Consider the following 23,868-nt stretch of genomic DNA (forward strand, 5'->3'; position numbering starts at 1 on the left):
ACCTGCATGACCCCTGTCCCCAGAGCTCACCTGGTCGGGGATGCAGATGTGCTTGCTGGACTGTAATGCCTAGTTCCAGCTCCGCCCAGGGCCCCCAGCCCCAGACAATTTACTGGGCTGTGCCAGGCCATTGACATTTACAAATGGGTCTTGATGGCCTGTGTCTTAGAACATGTGCAGAGACACAGAGCCTGCCAGGGACGGGGCCAGGCCCAAACACTAAACCGTCTGGGCCTTGGCCAGGAAGGCTCATCGTGGTGCTGGGTCTCTGGGCTCAAACCGGAGCACTGGATTGGGCTCTGCCCTGCCTGGTGGATGCTGGCAGGAGGAGAGAACTGGTTCTGCTGCTGGCAGGGCTCTTCGGGGGCAGGGTGTCAGCTCTCTGTGTGGAAGCTATTGCAGGATTCTCCGTTCCACCTGCTGCACCAGAGCCTCAGTGCCCTGGTCTCGTGCTGTGGCTGGGCTTGAAAGTTTAGCTGCAGCTGAGCCCCGGAGTCCTGCTACCCAGGCATAGCCTGGCACTTTGAGCCCGTCAGGGCCACGTGTACAGATGGGCCGGGTGCGGACCGTGTGACGTGCATGCAAACATTCCCCTGCCAGGGTGCACGCGTGTATCAGGACTGCACGGAGCAGGGCTTGTTCGCGGTGGCTGCGTGACTCCTGCATGGTCAGGCACCGTGTCCGTTGGTGGCGGCCGCGACTGCACCAGGGATTGGAGTGCGGCGCCGTCCTCTGCGTACTGCCTGATTCTGTGGAACCCTGGTGTTCCGCCTCCTCTCCCCGGGCGGCTTGGAGTGCCCAATTCCCTTCAACCGGCAGCTCTTCAGGGCTGCCCCTGCTGTGCCAGTGTGGCCCCATCCTCACCGCCTGCTGCAGCAGAGCCAGGGATGCCCTGGGCTCGCCTATTACGCTTCAGGTACACGCGCTGACTGATGGTACTAGGACAGCCTCTAGGCACCGAGTGGGCTTGACTGTGTCACTGGGGCTGGGGACAGGCCCACTCTGGACAGACACTAGCGCAGTCCGTGGGAAGGGCTCAGACTGCTCAGGGCTTTCCTGGGAGACTGTGGGAAGTGGATTTCCTAGGACGTGCTGGGGCTGGGGCACAGGAATGACCCACCTCTGAGCCTGCCCTCTGGAAGCTGAGAAAACCCTTTACCCCAGAGCTCCTGCTCTGGGCACCCCAGCTGTGAGCCCAGGCCTGGCGTCGCTGTGAACTTGTGAACATAAGGGGGCCGAAGGACTCCTGCCGGAGGGGAGGAAAGGGGCTGCCTGTGAGCTGACCAGACTGTGTGATGCTTCTGTTTGTCACGGGCTGCATCTGGGCTGGTTTTGCCCTTAGAATAGATGTTTGCCTGGAGAAGGTGGGGGGTGAGTTATGCTGTGATTCCTGTCTGGGGGGAGCCTATTTGTCGCACATCCCTAAATGGCTCCCTCAAGGTTTGAGCTCCCAACACTGGGTTTAGCGGGCCAGTCCTCAAACCACTGAGCTGTTCCCTCCCCCCAAAGCAGGCCTCTTGCTGGCTGACTTGCTGGGAATAAGCAAGGGCAGGAAATGCCCAGGCAGGGGTACCAGCTGGCGAGAGACGTGGGGCTTGCTGGAGACAGGCAGCGGGTGAGGGCGGGAGCCCGACTGAGAGGGAATACAGGCACAGGTGGTGTGCCACGAACCATCCTGAGACTCCAGTACATCCAGCATCGCAGGCCTGCGAATACCTGATGCCATCATGATCCGGAGACTGGGGGTTGGGGAGGGGGAGTGTACAATGGGGGGAGGGGAGCTGGGCCCAGGAACGAGAGGCTGCCAGGCTCCCTGGTGGCGTTATTAGGGATGAACAGACTCCAGAGCAGAGACAGTGGATGGTCTGTAACGGGAGGAGTGCTGAGGGGTCCGTTCAGCTCTTAGGGTCCATGCATTGCCCAGTGCCATGCATGGCGGGTCAGGTACCATCCCTCCGCCCTGCCTAACAATCGCCACCTGCCCTGGAAGGCCCAGTCGTGGAGCCCGGCGACTCGCTGAGCGTTTGCAGGCTCAAATGCATTTGAAACCATTCGCCAAGCTCCCCCTCAAGCCCCCTCTTCCTGTCCTGCTTTCAAGCCTTTGGCTAAGCCCAGCCCTCCTGTGACCTGCCCCTCAGCCACTGGGTCTCAGGCTGAGTGGGGACAGTGCTTGGATCCCATGGCAGGCCTGTGGCCCAGGGCAGATCGCGGGGCTCCTCCTCCGTGCTGGACGTGGGATGCGTTAGCCTGGTCCAGGTATCATCCGCACCCTGCTCTTCCTCCCGCCCTGCTCAACCCAGTTCTAAAGGGGCTGTGCACACAGAGCTGGGAGCTGGTCCCTGGGGAGCAGGAGCAGGAGACGGGCCAGAAGGACAGTGAGCAGGGGCTGGAGTGCCAGACACGGTGAAGTCTGAAAAATGCACCACGCTGAGTCCTGCCCCTCGAAGGAGCCAGGCTGCGAGCGGTGCTCAGCTCTTGGGACGACGGCGGAGGGCGGCCTGGCTGTAGATCCGCAGGAGACAGCTCAGAGAAGAGTCGTAGAGACGATGACTGGGCGGACTCAGGCAGCTCAGCCTACTTAGCTTCACAATGGGCAGGTGAGGGGGTGACGGGTGGTAAATCGTCCTGGCTTTAGCAACGTCTCTGACACTGCCAGGCAGGAGTTTTTTGGGACACAGGCTTCAGGGCCTCTGGCTCCAGGCTGGTCCCCAGCTCTCGGGCACTGGAGCCAGGTGCTGTGCGCCTGCTGGGGAGTCCCTGACACCCCTCACCCCCTGGGGATTCAGGGTCTGTTCCCCACAGGCCTTCCCTGGCCCGGGTGCCCTTTGCACCATCTCCAACTGGCATTGGCACCTGTCCACGGAGCCCAGGGGAGCTCCCACTGAGTCTCGCCCCGTTAGCAGCTGGCTCTTCCTCAGGGTGCATCCCCACCCTGTCAGCGTGGGGGGTTCCCAGGCGCTGCCCCGCCCCCATAGGGACAACAGATGGGTTCTGGGGCGATGGGGACATAGCACAGAACGGACTGGTCAGCACCGGGACCAGGCGTCAGCACCATCCATCTTGGGGAGCGGGGCCCTGGTCCCCCCCCATCTCCAGCCAGAGACACTGCTCCATCCCCCAGCCCAGCTCCAGTTAAACCAGATGGGCGCCTCCTCCACCTCTGTCCTGTTTCCCGGGGAAGAAAGGGGTCCCCTGGTTGCCTGGGTTAGAAAGCGCCTGGAGGACTTAGCCTACTGTGCAAGTAGTCATCACAGGGAAACTCCCCTCCAGGCTATGCACTGATGCTGGGCCTGCGGAAACTGAGGCACCCACCTGGGGTTACCACAGGACAGTAGGAAACACACCACCACCAATAGTAACAGCGTCTGCGGGCGCTCTGCCAATGAGCTGGGCTGCTGTGCACGCACCCGGCGTTCAGGCAGCACTGAGCCCTACCTGGCCTGTCATGCAGACTGGGGCGGCTTCCACTCGAAAGCTGGTGGATAATTTTCCAGCGTGTGTAACCGCAGGGACCTCCCTGAGCTCCACAACCTGCCAGTGTGAACTGACAGCAACTGCCCCGGCCCACAGAAACTCGCCAGCTCCGCCTGCGTCATGGGAGGGCTGCAGCCCAGGGGGTTCACACTTGGCCGGCCACCCTGCAGAACCAGTGGCTCCTCCTCTGCCGGCTGGCCCGGGGGGAGAAGAGCTGACGGTTGAGAAATGGACCAGGAGACCACTGGCCCGTGAGTCCCCTGGGGCCATGAACATTTTCCACTTGGCAGCTGGCAGCGCTGGCCCTGCACTCTTGCTGGGCTGGCTCCAGGCTGGCACACCCTGCTTGGCAACAGAACCCAACCTGGAGCATGGAACAGCCACTAGCCCACCGCGGCCAGCTGCTCTGCCCATCTCACACCTTCACCGTGTCCCTCCGCTGGGAGCGCTGAACTCAACGGGCAGCCATGTGCACCCCTTCACCCACCAGCCACCGGCACTCCTGGGGGGAGGGCTGCCCCCACTGGAGCCTCTCAGTTGACACTGACACTCTACCACCAGCTCCACCTCCTGCAGCCGGCCCCAGTGCAGGGGAGGAACTGGGGCCTGTGTCATGCCAGGCAGACGCAGTAATTCACAATGGTCCCTTTGGGCTTGGGGCTCAGCAGCCAGCCTCCCACCCTGCCTCCCAGGCCTCCACAGCCTACCCCTCGCTGCTGCTTCCCGGCTGCTGGGTCTCCCTGGTTGCCCTACAGCGCTGTGACCACCAGGCCAACGGCTGAGCCGTACGTAAGGGGCTCTGCCTCATTAGCACAGGCGGTCGGCCATGGACGGAGACACCTGGGTATGGGGCTGTTGCACCAGAGCCCTGCAGCATGCAGAGAAACTGTTCTGATCCCCACCAACCAGCAGGTTCTACTTCGCCCTGGTGAGAGTGAGTGTCGGGGCCAGCAGTCCCCTTCTTTCCCTTGGTAACCCGACAGGCTCCTTGGTGAGCCTCCCTCCCACCCTGGCTCTGCTCCCCAGGGCTCAGCACTGCTACCAAAAAAGCAAACCTGATTGTGGGCTGCACTAACAGCAGCGTTGTGAGCAAGACACGAGAAGTCATGCTTCTGCGCTGCCCTGGTTAGACCTCAGCTGGAATGTTGTGTCCAGCTCTGGGCAGCGCATTTCAGGAAAGATGGAGAAATTGGAGCAGGTCCAGAGAAGAGCAGCAAGAATGATTAAAAGCTCTAGTTACCCATCAGGGAAGATGAAAAGAACTGGGCTTGTTTAGTTTGGAAAAGAGAAAAGCTGAAAGGGGACATGTTAGATTTCAAGCACCTAACACGGAGGGAGAAAACTTGTTCTCCTTGGCCTCTGAGGACAGGAGAAGGAGCAACGGGCTTAAACTGCAGCAAGGGAGGTTTAGATTAGACATTAGGAAAAACTTCCTACCTGCCAGGGTGGTCAAACACTGGAATAAGTTACCTGGGGAGGTTGTGGAATCTCCACTGCAGGAGATATTTAAGAGCAAGTCAGACAGACACCGAGCAGGGATGGGGGAACAAAGCCCACAGGTAAGTAGAGAAGATGGAAACCTGGGAGATGGGTTAGAAATGGGAGGGAGCAGGGGCTATAATGGCAGAGAAAAAGGAGGATCAGGGCAAAACTGGGAGGCAAGATCAAATCAGTATCTTAGATGCCTATATACAAAGGCAAGAAGTATGGGTAATAAGCAGGAAGAACTGGAAGTTGTAATAAGCCTTGTGGATAAGGGAGAAGCGGTGGACGTGGTATACCTAGACTTCAGTAAAGCATTTGACACAGTCTCACATAATATACTTATCAATAACGCAAATACAACTTAGATGGGGCTACTATAAGGTGGGTGAACAACTGGCTGGACAACCGTAACCAGAGAGTAGTTATTAATGGTTTTCAATCCTGCTGGAAAAGTATAACAAGTGGGGTTCCGCAGGGGTCTGTTTTAGGACCGGTTCTGTTCAATATCTTCATTAATGATTTAGATATTGACATAGAAAGTACACTTATTAAGTTTGCAGATGATACCGAGCTGGGAGGGGTTGCAACTGCTTTGGAGGATGGGGTCATAATTCAAAAGGATCTGGAGAAATGGGCTGAGGTAAACAGGATGAAGTTTAATAAGGACAAACGCAAAGTGCTCCACTTAGGAAGGAACAATCAGTGTCACACATACAGAATGGGAAAGGACTGCCTAGGAATGAGTACAGCAGAAAGGGATCTAGGGGTTATAGTGGACCACAAGCGAAATATGAGTCAACAGTGTGATGCTGTTGCAAAAAAAGCAAACATGATTCTAGGATGCATTAACAGGTGTGTTGTGAACAAAACACGAGAAGTCGTTCTCCCGCTCTACTCTGCGCTGGTTAGGCCTCAGCTGGAGTATTGTGTCCAGTTCTGGGCACCGCAGTTCAGGAAGGATGTGGAGAAATTGGAGAGGGTCCAGAGGAGAGCAACGAGAATGATCAAAGGTCTAGAGAACATGACCTATGAAGAAAGGCTGAAAGAATTGGGCTTGTTTAGTTTGGAAAAGAGAAGATTGAGGGGGGACATGATAGAGTTTTCAGGTATCTAAAAGGGTGTCATAAGGCAGAGGGAGGGAACTTGTTCTTCCTTGCCTCTGAGGATAGAACAAGAGGCAATGGACTGAAATTGCAGCAGGGGAGGTTCAGGTTGGACATTAGGAAAAAGTTCCTAACTGTCAGGATGATCAAACACTGGAACGAATTGCCAAGGGAGGTGGTAGAATCTCCATCACTGGAGATATTTAAGAAGAGGTTAGATAGATGGCTTTCAGAGATGGTCTAGAAAGTGCTTGGTCCTGCCATGAGGGCAGGGGGCTGGACTCGATGGCCTCTCGAGGTCCCTTCCAGTCCTACTCTTCTATGATTCTATAAATAAATACAACTATGACATCGTTGGCATCATGGAAACTTGGTGGGATAATACATGATTGGAATGTTGGTATGGAAGGGTACAGCCTGCTCAGGAAGGATGGGGGGAAAAGGGAGGAGGTGTTGCCTTATATATTAAAAATGTACACACTTGTGATGTGGAGATGGACATAGGAAACGGATGTGTTGAGAGCCTCTGGATTAAGCTAAAAGGGGTAAAAAAGCACAGGTTATGTCCTGCTAGGAGTCTACGATAGGCCACTTGCCCAGGTGGAAGAGGTGAATGAGGCTTTTTTTAAACAACTAACAAAAACATCAAGGGCCCAGGATTTGGTGGTGATGGGGGACTTCAACTACCCAGATATATGTTGGGAAACTAACACAGCAGGGCACAGACTATCCAATAAGTTCTTGGACTGCATTGAAGACAACTTTTTATTTCAGAAGGTTGAAAAACCTACCAAGGGGAAGCTGTCCTAGTTTTGATTTTAACAAATAGGGAGGAACTGATTGAGAATCGGAAAGTGGAAGGCAGCTTGAGTGAAAGTGATCATGAAATCATAGCATTCACAATTCTAAGGAAGGGTAGAAGGGAGAACAGCAAACTAGAAACAAAGGGTTCTAGGCAGGAAGATTTTGGTAAACTCAGAGCTGGTAGGTAGGGTCCCATGAGAAGCAAGAATGAGGGGAAAAACAACAGAGGAGAGTTGGCAGTTTTTCAAAGGGACATTATTAAGGGCACAAACACCAGCTATTCCACTGCGTAGGAAAGATAGAAAATATGGCAAAAGAACACCATGGTTTAACCAGGAGATCTTACATGATCTCAAAATAAAAAAGGAATAATATAAAAATGGAAACTAGGACAAATGACAAAGGCTGAATACAGGCAAACAACACGAGAACGCAGAGGCAAGATCAGAAAGGCAAAGGCACAAAATGAGCTCAGATGAGCTACAGGCATAAAGGGAAACAAGATGACTTCTTATAAATTCATTAGAAACAAGAGGAAGACCAGGAACAGGGTAGGGCCATTGCTCAGTGAGGAGGGAGAAACAGTAACAGAGAACTTGGAAATGGCAGAGCTGCTTTATGACTTCTTTGTTTCGGTTTTCACTGAGAAGGCTGAGGAAGGAATGCCCCACACAGTGAACGCTAGTGGGAAAGGGGTAGGGTTAGAAGATTAAAAAAAAAAAGAACAATTTAAAAATCACTTAGGAAAGTTAAATGTCTGCAAGTCGCCAGGGCCTGATGAAATGCATCCTAGAATACTCAAGGAGCTGAGAGAGGAGATAACTGAGCCTTTATCTATCATCTTTGGAAAATCTTGGGAGACAGGAGAGATTCCAGAAGACTAGAAAAAGGCAAATATAGTGCCCATCTATAAAAAGGGGAATAAGAACAACGCAGGAAACTACAGGCCAGTCAAAACAAAAAAGCAGTCAAATAGCACTTTAAAGACTAACAAAAAAATTCATTAGGTGATGAGCTTTCATGGGACAGAGCCACTTCTTCAGACCATAGCCAGACCAGAACAGACTCAGTATTTAAGGCACAGAGAACCAAAAACAGTAATCAAGGTGGACAAATCAGACAAAAAATTATCAAGGTGAGCAAATCGGAGAGTAGAGGGGCAGAAGGTGGGGGGAAGTCAAGAATTAGATTAAGCCAAGTATGCAAACGAGTCCCTATAGTCACTCTGCCCCTCTACTCTCTGATTTGCTCATCTTGATAATTTTTTTTTCTGATTTGTCCACCTTGATTACTGTTTTTGGTTCTCTGTGCCTTAAATATTGAGTCTGTTCTGGTCTGGCTCTGGTCTGAAGAAGTGGGTCTGTCCCATGAAAGCTCATCAACTAATAAATTATTGTGTTAGTCTTCAAAGTGCTACTTGACTGCTTTTTTTGTTTTGATAGTATATAGACTAGCACGGCTTTCTCTCCGTTACTAGAGACCAGTCAGTTTAACTTCTGTGCCAGGAAAGATAATGGAACAAGTAATTAAGGTAATCATCTGCAAGCAGTTGGAAGGTGGTCAGGTGATAGGGAACAGCCACTATGGATTTGTAAAGAACAAATCATGTCAAACCAATCTGATAACTTTCTTTGATAGGATAACGAGCCTTGTGGATAGGGGAGAAGCGGTAGATGTGGTACATCTAGACTTTAGTAAAGCATTTGACACGGTCTCTCATGATATTCTTATCAATAAACTAGACAAATACAACTTAGATGGGGCTACTATAAGGTGAGTACAAAACTGGCTGGATAACCGTACTCAGAGAGTAGTTATTAACGGTTTTCAATCCTGCTGGAAAAGTATAACTAGTGGGGTTCCACAGGGGTCTGTTTTAGGATCGGTTCTGTTCAATATCTTCATTAACGATTTAGATATTGGCATATAAAGTACACTTATTAAGTTTGCAGATGATACCAAGCTGGGAGGGGCTGTAACTGCTTTGGAGGATAGGGTCATAATTCAAAATGATCTGGACAAATTGGAGAAATGGGCTGAGGCAAACAGGATGGAGTTTAATAAAGACAAATGCAAAAGTGCTCCACTTGGGAAGGAACAATCAGTTTCATACATACAGAATGGGGAGAGACTGTCTAGGAATGAGTACAGCAGAAAGGGATCTAGGGGTTATAGTGGACCACAAGCTAAATATGAGTCAACAGTGTGATGCTGTTGCAAAAAAAGCAAACATGATTCTGTGAGGAATTAACAGGTGTGTTATGAACAAGACACGAGAAGTTATTCTTCCGCTCTGCTCTGCGCTGGTTAGGCCTCGGCTGGAGTATTGTGTCCAGTTCTGGGCACCGCAGTTCAAGAAAGATGTGGAAAAACTGGGAAGAGTCCAGAAAAGAGCAACAAGAATGATTAAAGCTCTAGAGAATGTGACCTGTGAAGAAAGGCTGAAAGAACTGGGCTTGTTTAGTTTGGAAAAGAGAAGATTGAGGGGCGACATGATAGCAGTTTTCAGGTATCTGAAAGGGTGTCATAAGGAGGAGGGAGAAAACTTGTTCTTTTTGGCCTCAGGATAGAACAAGAGGCAATGGGCTTAAACTGCAGCAAAGGAGGTTTAGGTTGGACATTAGGAAAAAGTGCCTAACTGTCAGGGTGGTCAAACAGTGGAATAAATTGACTGGGGAGGTTGTGGAATTTCCATCGCTGGAGATATTTAAGAACAGGTTAGATGTCTGTCAGGGATGGTTTAGACAGTACTTGGTCCTGCCATTGGGGCAGGGGGCTGGACTCGATGGCCTCTCGAGGTCCCTTCCAGTCCTAGTGTTCTATGAGTTCTTAAACTCCTTGAGAACACGAAACACCAAACATTTTTTACATGGAACACCTATGAATATTTTCTTCAAAACAAAATTGTTTAAAAAAAAAAAAAATCCCACCAAGCAGCCACATCTACAGTACAGCAGAAACCCAATGAAGTAATTTAACCAGTAACAGAACAACGAAGAAGTAACATTGGATCCGGTTTGAACAACAGACGATACCACCCAGCAGTGTATTCTCCCAACACTTGCGGCGCACTGTTCGCACAACACAGTTTAAGAAACACTGCTCTAGGCAGAGCTGGGCCCTGCCACGAGGACAGGGCCTGGACTTGAGGCTCTCTCGAGCTCCCTTCCAGGTCTACAACAGCAACAAAGGGTCCTGTGGCACCTTATAGACTAACAAAAAAGTTCTGAGCATGAGCTTTCATGAGCACAGCCTCACTTCATCAGATGCTTCCAGGTCTAGGGTCCCTCTGGCCCAATGGGGACGTCCCTGCTGAAGGCGGCGGGCACGGGGAAATGCTGGCTGCGTGGGGGAGAGCCAAGCCGGGGTGGCAGCAGCGAGAGGCTGTCGGTCTCACACGAGCACAGGCCGCTGAGCAGAGGAGTGGGTGGAGCAGGCTGGAGTCGGGGGTCTTATCATGCGACGCAGGGGCCAGCTCCTAATTAACGCCCCCTCCCCAAGGAATAAGCAGCCTGACACGAAATAAGTGTGAGACGTTTATTGGTTACCCTGAGGTTACCCAGTCACAGGAACGGTCCAGCTGTGCCCACACGGGGCCCACAGGGACACACTCGCCAGCCCAGACGAACCCCGCGCCCAGGGTCCTCCTTCCTGTACTGCAGTGCTGTGTTACTGCTGGGCTGCAGCCCAGCTCCAACCAGCGCATGGCTGGCCAAGGGCAGTAAGTGCACAAGGGGAGGGGGAGTGAATAAATACACCACAGCTATACACCCCCCCCACTGTGATGGGGTTCAGGGGTCCCCCTGCACTGCACCCCGTCCGCTGGCAGGAGTGACTCTCACTCAGCAGGTACAACAGGAGGTTTATGAGGCAACAGATGCCCAGTTTCTCACAGAAGTTTCAGCACAGCAGCCAGAGACAGTCCTTCCAACCTGTCCTGGGGAGAGGAGCCCGAGGGGTGCCCCTCTGGGGTGTAGCTTCCCCCTCCTCAGGCTGGCTGCCTTCCAGCTCTCTCTCCCCCCAGCCTCTAACTGCTGCCTCTGATTCAAAACCAGCTCGGCTCCTCCCTCCTCTGTGTTCAGGGCTGAGGTGTCACCTGCCAGCCTGGGTTATAGCCCCAGGGTCATCCTTAGCCACTGGGAGCTGCTCTGCTTGTCACACACATCCAGCCTGAGTCTCACACGTGCACTCCCCCGACTCCAGCACACCCACACACACAGTTGGCTGGCCAGGGTGGCCCCCTGCCCCCCATAGTGAGCGGGCCATGGCCATGGCCGGTCCCCACCACACGCACCCATGTAGGTAGGTGGCCAAGCCCCGGCGGCTCCAGGCAGCCCTGGCCCGGAGGAGGGACACGGTGCTGACAGCAGCGGCCTCGGATCAGTTCTGCAAGGGCTGCACGCCCGCGGGAGGCCAGGGGGAGAAGCAGACAAGTGCGCAACCAACGCCGGCCTTGCTGGCGGGGCGGGCTGAGTAGGACGGCCGTGCTGGTTGGACCCATGGGCCTGCTCGCCGAGAACCCCGTCTTCCAAGGGGACGAGCAGGACAGGGCGACCGTCGGGTGGCCCAGCTCCTGCTCAGGAACACCCAGCGGGGACTGCTGCATCCCAGCCCCGCCCAGCTAACAGCCCCGACAGACCTGACTGCCAGGAGTTTATCTCGCTCTTTGAACCCTGGTAAAGCCCTGGTCTCCACCATCTCCCCGGCAGGGGCACCAGGGGCTCCCTGGCCTGCGGCGCTGTGCCGGTGCCGCTTGCTGGGCCGCCCGGGTGTTCTGGAGGGCAGACGCCTGCACAGCCCCTCAGGGAACCTCTGCGTGTCCGGGCAGGTGCACAGAGCCCACGGACACTGCGCAGCGTCTCCCGGGGGAGCACAGAGGCGTGGGTCACTTCACCACGCTGCTGCAGCCTGGTTCGATCAGTCCTGAGCGCTGCAAAGAGCTCCATCTTCCCCACCCCAAAACCTGTGGGGAGCCCCCTGCGCCCCCACCCCCACACCCCTCCGCTGCAATGGGACCCGAACAGCTCGGGAGCTGCCAGGGCATTTCCAAAATCCCTGCACGGCCCCAGCGCAGGTGGATGTGCTTACAGGGCAGCCCCTCGATGTGGCAGTAAAACCCCCAGGGTGGCCCTGCTGCCCACTTCCCAACCACCCGCACAGCGCAGGCAGCCAGCTGCGAAATGCCCCAGGGGAGAACCAGTCACACCAGGAAGAGCAGCTAGAGGAGCCTCACACTCAGCCCTGAGTGTAGCGAGTGAACTGGACATCCCTCCATTGGTCTGGCCCATCACCGAGGTATCAAGCTGGTATCACCATTGTATGGCTGGGGCAGTGAGACCATGAGAGGCTAAGGGACATGCCCAAGGTCATGTCAAAGTCTGTAGCAGAGCAGGCATACAGCCCCAGGGCTGCAGCTTGTACCCTGACCTCTCCCGGATACAGCACAATGGTCCCTTCTGGGGGCATGGGGGAACTCCAGCGGGAGAGTCCTGGCCCCAGGAGACCAGACTGAACGGTCAGAACCACCTCTTCCGGCCTTTCCGGCTGCGATCTCAAAGCCCCTCACCGCCTGTGGGCAGCACCGGTCACTGGGGGGGCTGATGGCACAGCCCGGTGGGGGCCGCAGAGCTGACACTCGATGGGGGGGTTGTAGATCTCACCCTAACGCACCAGACTCGCCCTGGGCCCGGCCACCCTGCGCTATCAGGGCCTTGGCACACTTCACCCCCCCGCACGGACAGAGCTCTCCTAAGTCACCCAGCTCTGCAACACAGCGCAGCTTCCCGCAAAGGCCCGCGCCCGGGCACCCCAGACTGAGGTGAGGCCTAGGGCCGCAGCCCCAGACCGGCAGAGCCCCGCGGCCTGGCTGCAGCCTGCGGGGGCCTACGGCTCATCCCCGTGGGCCCGCTGGTGGAGCAGCAGCTTGCTCTTGAAGCTGAAGCTGCGGCCGCACTGAGGGCAGGCGTAGGGCTTGAAGCGGCGGTGCAGCTTGCGGTGGGCCACGAGGTTGGCCTTGTTGCAGAAGGCGCGCTCGCACTCGGCACAGGCGTAGGGCCGCTCCCCGGTGTGAACGCGCCGGTGCATGCGCAGGTTGCCGCTGCGGCTGAAGCTGCGCCCGCAGTCGGCGCAGCGGTGGGAGCGCTCCTGGGGGTGGCTGCGCTGGTGGATCAGCAGGCTCTCCTTCCAGCTGAAGCTGCGGTTGCAGCGGGTGCAGACGAAGGGCCGCTCCTCGCGGTGCGCCGCCGCGTGCTGCGCCAGGCTGGCCGGGTCGCCGAAGCTCTGCCCGCACTCGGGGCAGGGCTGGGGCGTGGCCCCGGCGTGCTCCTTCCCGTGGGCCAGCAGGTGGCGCTTGTGGCGGAAGCGCTGGGCACAGAGGCCGCAGGCGTAGCCGCCCTCGCCGGCGTGTGCCGCCCGGTGCCGCAGCAGGTCGCCCTTCAGGCAGAAGCTCTGCCCGCACTCGGCGCAGGCGTGCCGGCTCCGCCCCCGCAGCTTCTTGTGGGCCAGCAGGCTGCGGTGGTGGCGGAAGTTCTTCCCACAGGCCCGGCACCCAAAGGGCCCGGCACCCGGGTGCAGGCGCTGGTGGGCGCTCAGCGCCGCCTCGTCCTCAAAGCTCTTCCCGCAGGCACAGCAGATGAGGGGCCCCTCGCTCTCCGCGGGGGTCGCAGCCAAGGGCCCGGCCGGGGACTGCTGGGGGGCGTCTCCTGCGGGGTCCCTCGGCGTCACCTCGCACCACAGGGCGGGGAACTCCAGCACAAAGCCCTCGGCGGCCCCCGCCAGCACCGGGGGCGGCCCCCACTGCTGTCTGCAGTCCTCCACGGCCAGCTCCTCCTTCACGCGCCTGCCCCAGCCGGCTGCAGGATAGACAAGTCAGGCAGGGACATGGTTGGCACATCCCGGCCTGGGCACTCAGCTGGGCCAAGCCAGGGCTAGTCATGCACCACTCTGCTGACGCCCGCCCGCCCTCGGCTGCCCCGGAGCGCCTAGCGCCCACCCCTGCCCGGCACCGCGCTGCGGCGGAGCGACGCTGGCAGGCTCCAGAGACGTGCACCACAGCCTCTCTGCCGGCGCGGGTCCAGGCTGAGGCGGGTGCGCCAGGTCGCATCACGCTCCCCCTCGGTGACGCGCAGGGTGGGGGAGCCAATGGCCGGTCAGTGCTGCCCGCCCCTGACTTGCAGCAGAGCTCATTTCAGCGCCAAGAGCCCAGGGAGAGGGGAGTCAAAGGCAGAGCGCCCCCCCCCCGCCCCCGCCCCCGCCCTGGCTGCCGTGCGTGGCTGAGAGCCGGCACGGGCAGCTGCACCCTCAGCCCCCTCCTCGCTCTGGCCATGCCCAGGCACTGCTGCACGAGTGCTCATGAACCCCAAGTCCCTCTCTGGCTAAGGAACCAGCCAGAGAGTCGTCGGCCGTCTCCCCCGGGGGCCACTCACTGAAAGCTGCAGAGCTCCTGCTCTGTCGGTGCTGGGCGCTTTGCTGGGAGGGCGAATCGGCTGCTCACCTGGGCTGGGGGCATCCAGGGTTCCTCTCTCCCTCTCCCCGGGGGGCGCTGCGGCAGGGGGCTCCTCCCCTCGCTCCATTTTACAGATCAGCTCTGGTTTGGGGCCGGCAGAGCCTGGGCACAGGGGACAGAACCGCGCTCTGGGTTCCTGGGCCTGCCACGGGAGAGGCCATTTGCAAACGCGTTGGGACGCGACAGGAGATGTTGCCCCGGGAGCTGCGAGCCTCTTGGGGCAGGGCCGCTGGCAGAACTGGCCAGGACGTACCCAGCCCCCGCAGCTCCGTGGCCACACATAACGGCAGCGTGGCAACCGGAACTGCCTGCGCGGCCCGCAGCCCACGGTATCGGGAGAGGGTTGGAGCCCTGCAGGGGCAGCTGCCGAGGGCTGGGCGGGTCATGCCCAGCACCCCTGGGCCCTGTGCAGATGACAGCTCCCAGCAGAGCCGTTCAGCTGGGTTCCCAGGCACATCCGAAAGGACACTTGGGAGCACTGCAGGGGGCGTGGGACCTGGGCCATGCCCGGCCACGCACAGTGCTCACTTGTAGCCTGAGAGGCCTGTGGGCTAGGACAGGGCTCTGCCCAGCTCCTGGGAGCTGGAGGGTCACCCGTCAGGTCAATTTCAGCCCCCTCCCAGGCTGGTACCGGCCAAGGCCTCTCCCAGGCTACCGGGGCCCTACGCTCACCCAGCGAAGCCACCAGATCGTAATTCTCTGTCATCACCTCCCGGTACAGCGCCCGCTGCCATCCAGCCAGTGCCGCCCACTCCTCTGGAGAGAAATACACCGCCACGTCCTCGAACAACACCAGGGCCTGCAACACGAGAAGGGGCTGCGGCCGGGGCCTGCCGATTCCATGGCATCTGTGACCACCACCCACCAGGGGGTGTCCATGGGCACCCCACATGATCACGCCCTCCAAGCGGCCCCACTTGCCCCTGCCCAGCCAGGTCTCCTGCCTCCCCCATCCACCCCCGCGACGCTTCTGTCTGAGCCTGCGCTGGCCAGGCCCTCGGGGCAACACGGGAGGCTCCAGGCACAGGGGTATGTGGAGCTGCTCCTACACGGGGGTGGGGAGAGCTGGCAGGAGGGCACAACGCCAGACTGGCGCTCAGGGGACCTGAGGGCAGTTCCAGGGTCTGTCCCGGAGCCCTCGTGATGTTGGGTAAGTCACTCAGCGCCCCCAGTGCACTGACAGAGGTCTAACGCCGCCTGCCTCCCCCATTTATCTGCCTGTGATCACTGCCAGGCTGGCACTGCCTATGGCTGCCCTGCAGAGGGAGGGACCCTCATCCAGCCCCCGCAAGAGTCCTGGACAAGCACCGTGTCCAGCTCTGGCCGTGCCCGGCGGGTGCCGAAGCGGTGCCCACATGCCAACAGCTGCAGCGTTGGGAGACACCAGGGAATGAGCAACCCCCACACACCGGGGATGTGCCCAGCGCCGGGCTCCTGCCCCTCTGCGGTGGGGCACAAAGGCCAGAGGGATGCTAGAGCCCCACTGGGGGGTTGTTTTCCCTCAGCCCCCTCTCCTCCGCCCAGAGACATGGCAGGGGCTCCCAGTCACCTCCAGGACTGCGGGGCAGCTGAACTTCAGCTCCGCACCGCAAACAGGGGTGCAGCCCCCACCCTGGGTTAGCCAGCCGGGCTGGGCCTGCAGGGCCAGCTCCGCCACAGGGGGCAGGTCCGGTCCGGTCCGGTCCCCCCGTACGGGGCTCCGGCAGGGCTGAGCCCACGGTGCAGCAGGGCAAGGAGCGGAGCAGGGACTGGCACAGAGCCCCAGGCTGGCAGGGTCAGCCACCGGCAGCTCTCCGGGGGCTTCTCACAGGGCTCCTCCTGCCTCTGGCCCACCGCGGGAGGGGAGGGGAGGGAATGGCCTGGCCCGGCCCGGTCCCCGCAACGCGCAGTGCTGCTGCGGGACGGTCGCTCCCGTCGCTCCCCGTCCGTCCACACGCGCCGCGGCGCCGCTCTAGCGACTCCTGCCCTGCGGGGAAGCGGGCGCAGGGCCCGGCCGGCCGCAGGGCAGCGCTGCCCCCCACCGCCCCCGGGGGGCGCCCCAAGGCCGCTGCACCCGCCCAGGGAGGGCGCTGCCATGGCTGCCCGCTCGCTGTGCGCAGCGCGCCCGGCCGGACCCGGCCCTAGTGTAGACAAGGCGCCGGGCCTGCGCCCGCCACGGCCACGCAGAGCCCCGCCCGGCCGCCAGCCCCGCTCCGGCCTCTCCCGGGCCGGGCCCCGCTGCTGCGGGAGCCCCTCGAGCGGCCGGGGGAGGCTCCGTCCCAGGGCGGGACCGGACCGGACCGAGCCGAGCCGAGCCGAGCCGCCCTACCTGCTCCGCGGAGCCCGCGGCCATCCCCCGCGCTGCCCGCTCGGCTCCGCGGCCGCCGCCGCTTCCTCCGCCGGCCGGGGCGGCGGGGCCGGAAGGAGCCGGGCGGGGCCGGGGCGGGCGCGGGGGCGGAGCCGCAGCCCGAGCTACAGACCGGCGGGTCCAGCCGCGCCGCGGGCACCGGGACAGCCCCACCCCCACCTCACCCCCGCCCCGGTCCCCGGGACAGCCCCGCCCCGCCTCCAGCCCGGCCCGGTCCCCGGGACAGCCCCGCCCCCAGCCCAGTCCCTGGGACAGCCCCGCCCCCAGCCCCCCCGGCCCGGTCCTCGGGACAGCCCCGCCCCCAGCCTCCCCGGCCCGGTCCCCGGGACAGCCCCGCCCCCAGCCCGCCTGTCCCAGTCCCCGGGACAGCCCCGCCCCGCCTCCAGCCCGGTCCGGTCCCCGGGACAGCCCCGCCCCCAGCCCGCCCGGCCCGGTCCCCGGGACAGCCCAGCCCCCAGCCCGGTCCCACGGACAACTGGCTTCTGCTGCCCGCAGGGCTCCCCGCGACCAAGCCCGGCTGCCCCAGCCTGCCGGCAGCTGGAGGGGACTGCCCGTGCCTCTGGCATACCCCTCCCCAGGCTGCGTGCCCGGGCCAGGGGCAGCGGCCACACCGGCCCGGGCTGGGCACGGGGTGCTCGGGGACGGTACCCGCCCATCCACCGTACCGGTGCCAGGGGAGCCCCTGCCCGGGCTGGAACGCCTGTGGCTGGGCTCGGGACAGGGCGCCCGGGGGCTGGTTAACCTGAGGCCAGTGACTGACCTCCAGTTACCAAACCGCCAGGGCCCTGCGCTAGGGGAGCCCTGGGTTGCCCTGCAAGGCTGAGCCACGTCTGGGTGTGCAGCATCACAGGCTGGGGCTGTGCCAGGCCACCCCGCGGGATATTGCACAGCGGTTCCTCTTGCTGGCCCTGCACCTGGCGTCGAGAGTCGAACCCAGTTCCCCGGCCGCCCCCACTAGAGCTGAAGGTGGAACCGCCTTACACAGCTCCAGCCAGGACAGCTGCGGGCCCCAAGACCTACTTTTCAGGCCACCCTGGCTGGTGAGAACAGGCAGCCTGATCCTTCAACTTCCCACGTCCCCACTGGGAACAAAATGGAACCCGGGCCGACCAGCCCTGACAGGGCCCAGGGTCCCACACGGACACTCATCCCTTGTTAAACTAGCCATGGGATTAGCTCAGCTCGTTTTCTGGCAACATCCGACCCGGCAAATGGCTTGGGAAGCTCCTTATCCAAACAGCTCTGTCCTGAGGAGCGAGGCCTGGCAAAGTCAGTTCTGTAAGTGACTAACCGGTCCATCCACTCGGCCACATCCTCATCTTCCTCCACTTCCCGCTCGCCCAACAAGCAGTTTTCCTTGCCATGGTTCACGCTTGCAGCCAGGTCCTGCGGCTCCTTCTGGCACCTTTCCTTTTTACCCACGGAGCGAATTTCTGCAGTGCTCCCAGACGGGCTCGCTCACGCCCAGAAGCCAGGAGAGTTTTTCTGTGGCAGAAGCAGGGGGAATGCAGGAAGCTGCGGGTGTGCTGGACAACCGCTTCCCTTTTGCTTTCTAGGCCGCTCCACTGTTCCTTTCCACGCTGCCTCCCTCCTGTCCTGTCCATTATCTCTGTCTTTAAGACAGTGTCGTAGCAAATTCCTCTGCCGTGCTTGGCCCAGACCCCCTCACCGCCTAAGAGGGGACAAAGCAATCCCAGGCAGCGAACGTCTCTCTGTGCACGTTACTTTCCAGGCTGCGGAGAAACAGAAATGGAAAGCGGGGAACTTTCCAGAAGCAGGAGCTGGCAGACGGGCTGGACAGCCAAGTGCCGGTAGTTCAGTCTGGGGACGGCGGGGCAGGCGTAGCAGGCCTGCGAGGAGATTGATTGTGGCTGTCGCTTGAAAATGAGAAATTTATTATTTTGATTTTTAAAAAATCAAAAATTAGATTTTTAATCTTTTTAAAATAATTGATTTTTATCTCCCCAAGTCACACGAAGGTCTCTGTCTCCCTGGGTCACTCACCCCTGTGACATGACTGCCTTTCTCCAGGGGATATTTTGATGGGGTTCAGGGGTCCACCTGCACTGCACCCTGTCCGCTGGCAGGAGTGTCTCGCACTCAGCAGGTACAACAGGAGGTTTATTAGGCAACAGATGCCCAGTTTCTCACAGAAGCAACAGTACAGCAGCCAGAGACAGTCCTTCCAACCCGTCCTGGGGAGAAGACCCCGAGGGGTGCCCCTCTGGGGTGTAGCTTTCCCCCTCCTCAGGCTGGCTGCCTTCCAGCTCTCTCTTCCCCTAGCCTCTAACTGCCACCCCCGATTCAAAACCAGTTCAGCTCCACCCTCCTCTTTGTTCAGTAGTAACAGAGAGGGAGCCGTGCTCGTCTATACACTATCAAAACAAAAAGCAGTCAAGTAGCACTTTAAAGACTAGCAAAAGAGTTTATTAGGTGAGCTTTCGTGGGACCTATCCTTTAAATCCTTTAAATCCACTTTGGTACCAAATGACTGGAAGACGGACAATATAAACGCCAATATTTAAAAAAGGCTCTAGAGGAGACCCTGGCAATTATAGACCGATAAGTTTAACATCAGTACCAGGCAAATTAGTAGAAACACTAGTAAAGAATAAAATTGCAAGGCACGTAGAAGAGCACGAATTGTTGGGCAAAAGTCAGCATGGTTTCTGCAGAGGGCAGTCGTGTCTAACTAATCTATTAGAATTCTTTGAAGGGGTTAATAAACATGCGGACAAGGGGCACCCAGTGGACATAATATACCTAGATTTCCAGAAAGCCTTTGACACAGTCCCACACCAAAGGCTTTTATGTAAATTAGGTGGTCATGGGATAGGAGGAAAGATCCTTTCATGGATCGGGAATTGGTTAAAAGACAGAAAACAAAGGGTGGGAATAAATGGTAAATTTTCACAATGGAGGGGGGTAACTAGTGGTGTTCCCCAGGGGTCAGTCCTGGGACCGATCCTGTTCAACTTGTTCATCAATGATCTAGAAAATGAGGTAAGCAGTGAGGTGGCAAAGTTTGCAGATGACACCAAGTTGTTCAGGACAGTCAAAAGCAAAAGGGATTGTGAAGAACTACAAAAAGATCTCAGCAAACTGAGTGATTGGGCAGCAAAATGGCAAATGAAATTTAATGTGGGTAAGTGTAAGGTAATGCATGTTGGAAAAAATAACCCAAATTACACATACTACATGATGGGGTCAAATTTAGCTACGACAGATCAGGAAAGGGATCTTGGAGTTATAGTGGATAGTTCTCTGAAGACATCCACGCAGTGTGCAGCGGCAGTTAGTAAGGCAAATAGGATGTTAGGAATTATTAAAAAAGGGATCGATAATAAGACAAAAGATATCATACTTCCCCTATATAAAACTATGGTACGCCCACATCTTGAGTACCGCGTGCAGATGTGGTCTCCTCACCTCAAAAAAGATATATTGGCATTAGAAAAGGTTCAGAAAAGGGCGACTAAGATGATTAGGGGCTTGGAACGGGTCCCATATGGGGAGAGGCTAGAGAGACTGGGACTTTTCAGTTTGGAAAAGAGGCGATTGAGGGGCAATATGATAGAGGTATATAAAATCATGAATGGTGTGGAGAAAGTGAATATAGAAAAATTATTTACCTTTTCCCATAATACAAGAACTAGGGGACACCAAATGAAATTGATGGGTAGTAGCTTCAAAACTAATAAAAGGAAATTTTTCTTCACACAGCGCACAGTCAACCTGTGGAACTCCTTGCCTGAGGAGGCTGTGAAGGCCAGGACTCTATTAGGGTTTTAAAAAGAGCTTGACAAATGTTTGCAGGTTAGGTCCATAAATGGCTATTAGCCAGGGATAAAGTATGGTGCCCTAGCCTTCAGAACAAGGGCAGAAGATGGATGGCAGGAGAAAAATCACTTGATCATTGTCTTCTGTTCTCCTTCTCTGGGGCACCTGGCATTGGCCACCGTCGGCAGATGGGATGCTGGGCTGGATGGGCCTTTGGTCTGACCCAGTATGGCCATTCTTATGTTCTTATGACAGACCCACTTCTTCAGACCATAGACCATTCTCTTTGTTCAGGGCTGAGGTGTTACCTGCCAGCCTAGGCTATAGCCCCAGAGTCATCCTTAGCCACTGGGAGCTATTCTGCTTGTTTCTTACATCTAGCCTGAGTCTCCCATTTGCACTCCCCCCACTCCATCACATCTCTCCCCACTTCCAGACCGAACTGAGCGGGGTCACTTAGCCAGAGACCTGGGGAAGTTCGGGGCCCTCCCTGCGTGACAGGGCATCGGCTATGGTGTTGTTGTTCCCCTTCACATGGACCACCTCCATGTCGTAGTCCTGCAGGAGCAGACTCCACCGCAGGAGCTTGGCGTTGGCCCCTTTCATGTGATGCAGCCCGGTCAGGGGTGAGTGATCGGTGCACACGGTGAAACGCCGTCCAAACAGGTACGGCTGCAGCTTCCCCGGTGCCCACACCATGGCCAGACATTCCTTCTCTATGGCTGCGTAGTTCTGCTCCCGGGTCAGCAGCTTCTTTCTCAGGTACACGACGGGGTGTTTCTCCCCTTTGTCATTCACCTGCATTAGCACCGCCCCCAGCCCCACGTCTGAGGCATCAGTGAACACCAGGAAGAATTTGTCGAAGTCTGGATTTGCCAGCACTGGGGCTCTGACCAGAGCCTCCTTCAGCGCACAGAGGGCCTCCTGCCACTGCTCCGTCCAGACCACCTTGTCAGGCTTTCCCTTTTTACATAGCTCCGTGAGGGGGGCTGCGATGGAGCTAAAGTGGGGCACAAACCTCCGGTAGTACCCCGCCATCCCAATGAAGGCCTGGACCTCCTTCTTAGTCTGGGGTGTTGGCCAATCTCTGACAGCCTCCACTTTAGCTGGCTCTGGCTTTAAGCAGCCGCTGCCCACCTTGTGGCCCAGGTAGGTCACCTCAGCCATTCCCACCTTGCACTTCCCTGCCTTGATAGTCAGACCGGCCTTCTGGAGTCGGTCCAGCACCTGCTTGACCTGGGACACATGCTCCTCCCACGTCCGGCTGAAGATACAAATGTCGTCCATGTAAGCCAGGGCAAAGCTCTCCATCCCTTTCAGTAGCTGGTCCACCAGACGCTGGAAGGTAGCGGGTGCCCCCTTGAGGCCAAAGGGCAGGACCAGGAACTCGTAGAGCCCCACAGGGGTGATGAAAGCTGACTTGAGCCAGGCATCTTTGTCTAATGGCACTTGCCAGTACCCCTTGGTGAGGTCTATGGTGGTGAGGTAACGGGCTCCCCCCAGCTTGTCTAAAAGGTCATCAGGCCTGGGCATGGGGTAGGCGTTTGATACAGTGATGGCGTTAAGCTTGCGATAGTCCACACAAAACCGAACAGACCCATCTTTTTTAGGGACTAACACTACGGGAGAGGCCCAGGGACTGGAAGAGGGTTGGATCACCCCCACAGCCAGCATGTCTTCAACCTCCCGCTCTATGTCCTGAGCCTTCTTCCCTGTGACTCTGAATGGCACAAACTTGTTAGGGTCGTGGGTGCCTGTCTCTATTCGGTGGACAGCCAGGTCAGTGCGTCCGGGTCTGTCCGAGAACAGCTGTTGATGCGAATGCAGCACCTCCTTGATCTCCGTCTGCTGGGCAGGGGTCAGCTGGTCTGAGAGGGGAATAGACTCCAGCAAGGAGCCGGCTCCAGTCCTTGTGAGTAAATCCACCAAGGGCTCATCCCCCTGCCCCTCCCAGTGTCTGCACACGGCCAGCACCAAGTTCTCTCTGTCCCAGTAAGGTTTCATCATGTTCACATGATAGACCCGGTGGCTGTGGGCCCAGTTTGACAGTTCCACCACATAATTCACGTCATTTAGCTGTTTGACGACCTTGAAGGGCCCATCCCAGGCCGCTTACAGCTTGTTCTGCCGCACAGGTACAAGGACCATTACTTGATCCCCGGTGGCATAGGCTTGGGCCCTGGCGTTACGGTCATACCAGACCTTTTGCTTCCTTTGGGCCATGGAGAGGTCCTCCCTGGCCAGGCCCATGAGCTCGGTGAGTTTTTCCCGGAAGGTCAGTACATACTGTACCACTGACTCCCCTTCAGGAGAGGCCGTCCCCTCCCACTCTTCTCTGAGCAAGTCCACGGGTCCCCGTACCCTCCTTCCATACAGCAGCTCAAACGGGGAGAACCCCGTGGATTCCTGGGGCACCTCCCTGTATGCAAACAGCAGGTGGGGTAAGTACTTGTCCCAGTCTTGGGGGTGCTGATTCATGAAGGTTCTCAGCATCTGCTTCAGAGTCCCATTGAACCTCTCCACCAGCCCATTGGTCTGCGGGTGGTAGGCTGTGGCCCAGGTGTGCCGGACCCCACACTTGTCCCACAAGTTTTGCAGCAGGGCCGACATGAAGTTGGACCCCTGATCTGTGAGGATCTCCTTGGGGAACCCCACTCTGCTGAAAATGGACAGCAGTGCATCCACCACGGTGTCAGCGTCGACAGAGGTCAAGGCCACTGCTTCTGGGTATCGCATGGCAAAATCTACCATCACCAAAATATATTTCTTCCCCGAACGTGTTGCCTTAAGAACATAAGAACATAAAAACATAAGAACGGCCATACTGGGTCAGACCAAAGGTCCATCAAGCCCAGCATCCCATCTGCCGACGGTGGCCAATGCCAGGTGCCCCAGAGAAGGAGAACAGAAGACAAGTGATTTATCTCCTGCCATCCATCTCCTGCCCTTGTTCTGAAGGCTGGGCACCATACTTTATCCCTGGCTAATAGCCATTTATGGACCTGACCTGCAAAAATGTATCAAGCTCTTTTTTAAACCCTAATAGAGTCCTGGCCTTCATAGCCTCCTCGGGCAAGGAGTTCCACAGGTTGACTGTGCGCTGTGTGAAGAAAAATTTCCTTTTATTAGTTTTGAACCTACTACCCATCAATTTCATTTGGTGTCCCCTAGTTCTTGTATTATGGGAAAAGGTAAATAATTTTTCTATATTCACTTTCTCCACACCATTCATGATTTTATATACCTCTATCATATCGCCCCTCAATCGCCTCTTTTCCAAACTGAAAAGTCCCAGCCTTGCTGAAGGTTCCCACTATGTCCACAGCCACTTTCTGGAAAGGCTCCTCTATGATAGGCAGTGGCCTTAGGGC

At 57.5% G+C, this 23,868-nt stretch overlaps 1 protein-coding gene across 2 annotated transcripts; it reads right to left on the minus strand.

Moving 5' to 3' along the window:
- Positions 1-10,389: 10,389 nt before the first annotated feature.
- On the minus strand, positions 10,390-18,205 carry LOC142008213 (zinc finger protein 34-like). 2 transcript variants are annotated; one of them, XM_074985344.1, is made up of 4 exons: positions 18,009-18,205; positions 15,043-15,169; positions 14,359-14,472; positions 10,390-13,717 (listed from the first exon to the last, which is right to left on the minus strand). In XM_074985344.1, the coding sequence occupies exons 2-4, from the start codon at positions 15,074-15,076 to the stop codon at positions 12,750-12,752; spliced, it is 1,116 nt and encodes a 371-aa protein (XP_074841445.1). In that variant the 5' UTR covers positions 15,077-15,169; positions 18,009-18,205; the 3' UTR covers positions 10,390-12,749. The 2 variants fall into 2 exon arrangements, with proteins under 2 accessions (XP_074841445.1, XP_074841444.1); XM_074985343.1 differs by lacking the exon at positions 18,009-18,205 and adding an exon at positions 16,679-16,872.
- Between the last annotated feature and the right edge of the window lie 5,663 nt (positions 18,206-23,868).

The sequence above is a fragment of the Carettochelys insculpta genome, chromosome 2 (genome assembly GCF_033958435.1).
Source record: "Carettochelys insculpta isolate YL-2023 chromosome 2, ASM3395843v1, whole genome shotgun sequence".
Taxonomy (NCBI): domain Eukaryota; kingdom Metazoa; phylum Chordata; order Testudines; family Carettochelyidae; genus Carettochelys; species Carettochelys insculpta.

What these genes read in the sequence shown, in the direction of transcription:
- LOC142008213 (XM_074985343.1), bottom strand. Translation starts at nt 16,702, where the DNA reads ATGGCCGCGGGCTCCGCGGAGCAG. An exon ending in CGATCTGGTGGCTTCGCTGG is followed by an intron (nt 14,473 to 15,042) that starts GTGAGCGTAGGG and finishes CCCTGTGCCCAG; the next exon opens with GCTCTGCCGGCCCCAAACCA. An exon ending in CCTGGATGCCCCCAGCCCAG is followed by an intron (nt 13,718 to 14,358) that starts GTGAGCAGCCGA and finishes TCTATCCTGCAG; the next exon opens with CCGGCTGGGGCAGGCGCGTG.